Source organism: Alligator sinensis, unplaced genomic scaffold, assembly GCF_000455745.1.
Source record: "Alligator sinensis unplaced genomic scaffold, ASM45574v1 scaffold402_1, whole genome shotgun sequence".
Lineage (NCBI taxonomy): Eukaryota > Metazoa > Chordata > Crocodylia > Alligatoridae > Alligator > Alligator sinensis.
In genome coordinates, this window is record NW_005842089.1 from 532,852 (window position 1) to 540,994 (window position 8,143).

The 8,143-nt window shown below is 45.4% G+C and overlaps 1 protein-coding gene across 1 annotated transcript in view; it reads left to right on the top strand.

Annotated features, from left to right (window-relative positions):
• Positions 1-6,670, top strand: part of FLCN (folliculin) — an 11,827-nt gene extending 5,157 nt beyond the window's left edge. The window contains exons 7-11 of the mRNA XM_025204593.1: positions 792-926; positions 1,549-1,672; positions 2,114-2,245; positions 3,352-3,457; positions 5,004-6,670. Coding sequence (XP_025060378.1) covers positions 792-926; positions 1,549-1,672; positions 2,114-2,245; positions 3,352-3,457; positions 5,004-5,205 — 699 coding nt within the window. The 3' untranslated portion in view covers positions 5,206-6,670. The remainder of the gene's footprint in view (positions 1-791; positions 927-1,548; positions 1,673-2,113; positions 2,246-3,351; positions 3,458-5,003) is intronic.
• Positions 6,671-8,143: the final 1,473 nt, after the last annotated feature.

Sequence of the window (8,143 nt, forward strand, 5' to 3'; positions counted from 1 at the left end):
AAGAGAACCAGAGCCTTTAGCAAGGTGCTCACTGACATAAGAATTCGTAGAATCAGAGAAAAGTAGGCCTGGAAGAGACTTAAGGTGGTCATCTCATCTTGCTCATGGCATGGTCATTCCTATCTAAATCGTCCCAGACAAGTAATTATCTAACCTATTTTTTAAAAAACTTTGCAACCTACTTGTACAACTGCCAGACACAATGTCCGAAGCAACGAAAAGCACCCTAACTTGCCATAGGTAAAGTAGGGGAATAAAGACGCTGCTAGTGAGCCGCCACTGCGAGGACAGGGAGTAGTCATTAAAATATACTCAAGAAATTCAAGGAAGAAGAGACTGCAGAGGAAAGCAAAAAGACCTACGGTCCATTCAGTATGACCATAAGGTAAAATTCCTTCTTGATCCCAAACACAGTGATCAGTCTGACCCTGACTAAAAGAGCAAAACCCTCTACCGAGGAACCTCTGAATTTTTTTAGTTTTAGAAGCAAGCCAAGGATTCAGTGAATAAATCTTGAAACTGAGCTAATCTCTCTTGTGGTGTTAAAATTTGAATTGGGTCATAGCAGACTGGCAAGGAAGCATTTGCTGCTGCTTGTGTTGTCCTTGTTTGGGGAACGTTCTTTCATCTGGCATCTCTCATCAGCACTAAAAACTTAAACTGGTGATGACGGACACAGTTTAAAGAGTAGAAAAGCTAGTGGATTTTTATTATTTGATTGGCAGCATGACAATCAATATGCCTTGAATGGGCTAAAATTGTGAAAGAAAGTAGTCAAATATCCAAATAAGGTTTGGTTTGATTTGTTTCAGGTCCTCGGGGCGTCTGCATTCCGCATGCTGGCTTGGCATGTTCTTATGGGGAACCAGGTCATCTGGAAAGCACGAGATGCCGATCTCGTCCAGTCTGCCTTTGACGTGCTGCGAGTATGAACTTGTTTCTTTATCTGCCTGCTGTGACTTCCTGCGTATTTCTTTAATAGTTCAGACCCTTGAAGCAGCCTAGCTTTGGAATACAATCTAGGGAGGAATGTGCTCCGACTTCTTTTGCATTGTTTAAAACACATGATTCTGTTTTGCTGTAGTACTATTAACAAACAAATGAGTCTGACTTATGTGGGGACTAAAATAATCGGTGTTTTGCTACATCATAACAAACCATCAGGAAGAGGGCAGAGCTTTTTCAAATAATCAGGCTTTTTTGGAATAGTGGAGCAAGTATCACCAGGTAGAACTAGTGAAAGGGAAGGATGGTTTCAGACACCAGTTCTGTCAAGCCAGGAGTTTCCAGGATCATTTTCCCTCAGGGCTTTGCATTGCAGCAGGCTTGGCCACAATCAAGGAGGGTTGGAGATTGTTCCCTCTTCTATAGTCTAGTGTGCACTGACCACAGGAAGCCTAGCTGAGCTATTTCTGTCCCCCAGAATCGGCTGATTCTTGATTGATAGTACTCCCAGCCCAGCAAATATGGGAAAAACTTGGACCTGAAATTATATCCACAACTGCTTAGTTCTTCTGCATCTCTCAGTGTGTTTTCTTCCTTCTGCAGACCATGTTGCCTGTGGGCTGCATTCGGATTATCCCGTACAGTGACCAGTATGAGGAGGCGTATCGGTGTAACTTCCTGGGGCTTAGCCCACATGTGCAAATCCCACCACACATACTCTCATCTGGTAAGAACCGGCTCTGCTCACGACTGTCCATATTATAGGGAACAAATCAGTCCAGCAACACTTGCTCAACCAGAGCTAGTGCCCCTTTCTGCTGTTTTCCCATAAGTCTTTTCTAGCCTGTTGCTGAAGGACATGGCATGTTCTCTTAGGTCTTTTTAAAATTGTATTCCTAATCATTGCCTTCAGTTCGTTATTGAGCCAGGATGGGCATTTAACTAAATTTGCCTTCCTTCTGTTTAGGGAATCACGGGGCTTGGGGAAAGGAGGGGTCGATTTATCAACTTCTCTTAGACTTTCTCATTTTCAGTCACCTTAGTTTGTTCTAATACTTCCTCTAGAAACAAATTCACTGAAATCTCCCTCAGCTTTGGAAAAGTTGCCCCATGAAAGCAAAGCACACACGTGTGGTGTATGGCTTATTGCCTATTTTCATCCCTCTAGAATTTGCTGTCCTTGTGGAAGTTCGCACTGCCACCCGGTCCAGCCTCTACCCTGTTCTGTTTGATGATGAGCAGTCTCTCAGCAAGTATGAGTTTGTGGTCACCAGTGGGAGTCCTGTTGCAGCAGATCGAGGTGGGTGCTTTGGAAACAGGGTTACGGCGCCATTTGCCACTGGGATCAAAGTAAAGTCTCAGTCTTCAGCTGTTATCACATTTTCCCTTAGAGTCTGGCAGTAAGGGTTTACTCCTGATTTCTGGCTTTTTAGGAAATTTATAGAGAAGGTAAGGTCAGTTTGGCACTCTTCGTAAATACAAAGCTTGGCATTTATTAGTTATGAGTCATTTCGCTGACCTGCTTTCAGTTGTGGAGGATTTGCTCTGCTAGATCAGCAGATCTTGATACTCTTCAGACAAGAGGTAAATCTCTGTTAACAAATCTGACTAGTCATGAAGGAGCCTGTGTAAGGAGACACTTCCCTGACCCTGTGGTGAACACTGTGCCATGAAATATGTCATTCTCCTTATCTTGCGCAAATTGAGTCTAGTCCAACCAGACAGATAACGATCATAAAATGATCCAGCCCCATATGTAACACTAACCTGCAGCTATGAACAGCATGGGGTAAGTTTCAGTTCTACCTGGTAAATTTTTACCCTCTTATACTCCCATAGCTCTTGAGAGCAAGCTTTATATAGATGAACTGTGTTCACTGACTCTTAAGAGGGAACAGATGGCTGACCTTCATCTCCACTCACCACTTGATGTAGGCAGGGATAAGAGACTAACCAGAATGTTAACAGTACTGCACAAGAGGGTCTTTGTGTACTTCAGAAGCTACCACTGCTCATCAAGTATGGTTGTAGGATCCTGCAGCCAAGCATGTCTTACAAGAACATCCCTCAACATCGTTTTCCTTCAGTGAAAGTTAAGGGGCCAGCCAAGGGCTTCACTAGCCCTCTGAAAATTCTGCTGTTGCTGTTACTGTTCAATGCAGATGGAGACTACAGCTACTGCCGTGCACCAGATTAGAGCAATGGTGAAAAGCGAGTACAAATGACTACCTTTGAATTAGGATTAATGGGAAAAGAAATGTGATCTGTGCACAACAGTCTGTACCCATGCGTCTTGTGTATTGAGCTTCTAAACAAATACAGACACTGCCTCTTTACCGCTGATGAATGCACTGAAGGTGGCTATGGGTAGCTCTAGTGTCCCTTTTCTCTTCTCTATTCTTACAGTTGGCCCCACCATTTTGAACAAGATTGAAGCGGCTCTGACCAACCAGAACCTCTCTGTCGATGTTGTAGACCAGTGCCTCGTCTGCCTGAAAGAGGAGTGGATGAAGTAAGAGGCAGATTTTTGCTTTCAGTGAAAAGGCTTCAGGCATTTCAAAAGTCTTGAAGGAACTGGCCTGAAACAGTCTTGACCTCCAGTCTTGGGCTAACCAAGCTGGATATTCTTCCCTTCACAGATAATGGATTTAACCAGTTGAATTTTGGCTGTAGGTTTTTCCTCCAGGGAGCAGCATGCACATGTGCTCCAGAGAACACAAGGAGGCCAAACACTAATCCCTTTGTAGAATTGGGCAAGTCTTAACCTTTGCACCTCCATTTTTCCATTGACAGTCTTTACCTGTCTCACAAATTAGGAGGATTAGGTGTATTTGTATTTTCAGAGCAATTTGCCAGTGTACATTGGGTTATTAAGGCACAATATATTCTACCTCAGGTAAGCAAGCCAAACATCATCCTAGTGCCATCTTGAGCTACTATATCACAAAATAATAAGTGGTTAGCCCTAGTAAGTGAATTCACTCACAGACTCTTGCTGTTTTAGCATTATTATCTGAAGGCTTAGAATGGAGATAAACATGCATGACATAGGAACATGAAGGAAGACTAACATGGAAAATTTAGAACAGTTAACTATTTATAGAATCATAGAAAAAGTAGGGCTGGAGTAGACCTCAGGAGGTCATCAAGCCATAACCCTCGTGCTCAAGGCAGGATCTAAACCAGGGGCAGGCAGTTACTTCGGGCGGAGGGCTGCTTACCAAGTTTTGGCAAACTCTTGCCTCATTTCCCTTTCCAGCGCAGGGAAGCAGGAACAGCCCCGTGGTCCCAGGCTAGAAGCCTCTGCTAGGCAGGGATTTCTGGTTGGGGGGGAAAGGCTGGGCAGACCTTGCTGCTGGGTCCTGCCACTAGCTTCCTTTGGGTCCTACTGCCCCAGGCTCCTGTCATCTTTGATAGGCAGCTAGGAGCAAATAAATATTAATTTTCTAATTTTTTAGGGGCCCCGCGTGCCAGATCCAGCCCCCAGGCCATATTTTGCCCACCCCTGAAACCATCTGAGTCTCGTGTTTATCTAACCTGTTCTTAAACCTGTACAAACAACCCTTTGGTACAATGCTCCAAACCGACTGTCTCTACAGTCCAGGCCAGCTTGACCATAGGGTAAAACTCCTTCTTGACCCCAGATGTGGTGATTTGGTTCGATCCTATAGCCACAGGTTTGTTTATCCCTAGCAGGAGCCTTGGCATACTCCAGTCAAAGTTCACAGCCCTGGCTGCTGCCAATATGCAATACTCCTGCTTGGGAGGAACCCAGCCCTGACATATGTAGCAAAAGGAGGGAAAGAATGCCTTCTGGAGCCTATCATCAGTGCTGGCCATACCTAGTACTAAGATCAGGCTGGGGTTGGGAGAAAAATAGACATAAAGCACGAGAGCAAATTATTTAGTGTGTGTCCTTTATTAGTATTTTGTTGCACACAACAGGGAATTGGGCACCCCAGGGGAACTTGTAGTGCTGCCTATTCTTGTATCTCAAATCATGCTTGCACTAAGCTGTCACTGTTGCAACTCAGCTGACAGGTTTCTTGTTTCTGTAGTAAAGTGAAGGTCCTCTTCAAGTTCACCAAAGTGGACAGCCGGCCCAAGGAGGACACCCAAAAACTGCTGAGCATTCTGGGAGCTGCTGAGGAGGACAACGTCAAGCTTCTGAAATTCTGGATGACTGGCCTGAGCAAGACGTACAAGTCGCACTTGATGTCAACAGTCCGCAGCCCAACTTCTTCAGAATCTCGGAACTAAACTAGCAACACCCAGACTCAACGGCTGCCTTCAAATCCCTGGAGGTAGTCCATGGAGCTGAGTCTCCACCATGTGCAGCCAGTGGATAGTAAAATGTTAGCAAATTTCTTATTGCCTCAGACTAACACAGACAGTTTATCCTCTGCATGTCTGCAAGACTGGACTTGAGTGCATGCAACTGGGACTGCTTGCGAGTAATGTAATCAAGATGTTTTACTAGGACTATTTATAAGAGATACTGGTTTTGTAGGACTTTGTGTAAGCCCCATTTCTCACTTCATCACAAACCACAGCATTTCATGATGCAAAGTTACGTTCCAGATCAGGAGCGAGCAGCTCCAGAATAGTCTGCTATGAATAAGCAGCTTTAACTCTGCTTGGGAGTTAAACATTAGATTCCATTCTCAAACTCCACTGTCAGCCTAGATTTATCAGGAGACATAAATCCAGGAGTTAGCAAAGAACAGAATAAGCTGGTCAGTCCCCCCAGTACCAACATCAGATTCCATGGGATGACAGGACTCCTGAAACTGGATTTTATTAGAAGTAGCCCTGGGTGTTGCCATAAAAAAGCAGCTTGATAGCTGGAACTCCACATACAGAGTATTTTATCTGACCTCTCGCAAACCAGCATAACACCTTTAGATTAAGGTGTGAGGAAGCAGAAAACAAACCTAGACAGGCATTTGACTTTGAACACTACATCTTAGGCAGAGGTAGTAATTGCAGCTGTATTACTTTCTGAAGGGATTCGGCATACTTGATTTGACACATGCTACAGCAGACAGTATTTAGAGTGTCCTGTTTGGTTGCAGTTGTTCCAACTTACTTTATATCCTAACTTCAGAACGATGCTTCAGATTTGCTTACAGAGATCTTCACTTGGGATCAGAACCACAAACGATAAGAAACAGTAACAGTTCTCCAACCAGCACAAAGAAGAGTATCACTCATACATTTTGAGATACTAAGCTTGGATCTTAGTACAGTCCTTGTTATAAGGCAGCGTTTCCCAACCGGTGTGCCGTGGCGCATTGGTGTGCTGTCAGATGCATCCAGGTGTGCCACAGAATCGTGGGGGGCATGGCTACAGTCAGTGTTGCTACTGCTGCCACTGCGCCCCAGCCGATTACCCTCCCTGCCCCCCCATTTGGCCGGTGTGCTGCGGAACTGAAAAAGCCCAGGTAAGTGCCGTGGGACAGAAAAGGTTGGGAAACACTGTTATAAGGAATGACCGTTTCTAAATGGGGAAATCGTTTTATTTTGTATTGCTATGACTAGAAATTTTTAAGATGGCATGGGAGGACTTGACTGCACTGACCTGCTGTGTTTGTATTTTTAACAAGATGAGCACAAAGGGAATGGTAAAACTTAAATGAAAAGAAGCTGCAGATAAGATACACAGGGAGCTTTTTGCTCCTAACTTCTGTAAAAAAGACAAAGCATTAAACCTTGATACGAGCTATTTTTGTAAAATGGAGAAAGTCTGGTTTTTCTCACTTTTAGCACTGCCTGGACAGAACAATTGAACTGTTCAGACCCCTGCTGTGCTGTTGGCCAGGGTTTCAGCTACCGAGTCCAAAAGGACTTCTTTATGTTACTTTCTTCTCATGGTTTCACATAAGCAAGCAGTGGGTTATTTTCAGGTGGTTTTAGTAGCAAACTAAGGAAGTACTGGTTGGTTGAACAGACCAGGTAGATAGAAAAGTAGCTGGATCATTGGGCTCAGAAAGTAGTAATCAATGGCTCTGTGCCTAGTTGGCAGCTGGTATTAAGTGGCATGCCCCAGGGTTTGGTCCTGGGGCTGGTTTTGTTCAATGTCTTAATCAATGACCTTGAAGATGGGATTGCGTGCACCCTCAGCAAGTTTGCAGATGACACCAAGATGGCGGTGGGGGGTAGTAGATATGCTGGAATGTAAGGCTAGGATTCAGAAAGACCTAGACCAGGGCTCAAAAACACCCGGGACCTCAACTTGGAAAATGTTGGTGTGCCAGGCACAGATGGTGGGGGATCCACGAGGGGCCCAATACTTGTTGCAGTGCATCTCCGGCCCAAGGCATGCATACCGAGTAAAATGCCTTTGAGTGCTGTACTCTGGCACCTGTGCCAAAGGTGGTCTATCCCTGACCTAGACCAGTTGGAGGACTGACCAAAACAAATCTCATGAGGTTCAATGAGGACAAGTGCAAAGTCCTGCATTTAGGATGGAACGATCCCAGGCACCGGTTGGGGGCTGTCTCGCTAAGTAGCAGCTCTGCAGAAAAGGACCTGGGGTTTCAATAAGCTAAGTATGAGTCAGTGTACCCTTGCTGCCAAGAAGGCTAACGGCATATTGGGCTGCATTAGTAGGAGCGTTGCCAGCAGGGCGAGGGAAGTGATTCTTCCCGTCTATTTGGCACTGGTGAGGCCACTTCTGGAGTCCTGTGTCTAGTTCTGGCCCTGCCACTGCAGATAGGATGTGGACAAATAGAGACCAGCAGAAGGCAACAAAAATAGGGGGCTGGGGCACACGACTTGTGAGGAAAGGATGACGGAACTGGGTTTATTTAGTCTGCAGCAGAGAAGGTAGAGGGGACTGAACAGCAGGCTCCAACTCCCTGCAGGGGTTACAAAGAGGCTGGAGCTGGGCTGGTCTCAGTGGGGGCAGATGACAGAACAAGGAACAACAGTCTCCAGTTGCAGCAAGGGAAATTTAGGCTGGATATTGGGGAAAACTCTCTCATGAGGAGGGTAGTAAAGCACTGGAATAGGCTCCCCAGAAAGGTTGTGGACTCTCCATCCCTGGAGGTTTTTAAGGCCTGGGTAGACAAAGCCTTGGCTGGGATGAGACAGTGGGGGCTGGACTAGACGTGACCTGTGGAGGTCCCTTCCAACCCTCATTTTCTATGATTCTAACTACAGACACTTCACAGCCATCACAAACCCCATACCAGGG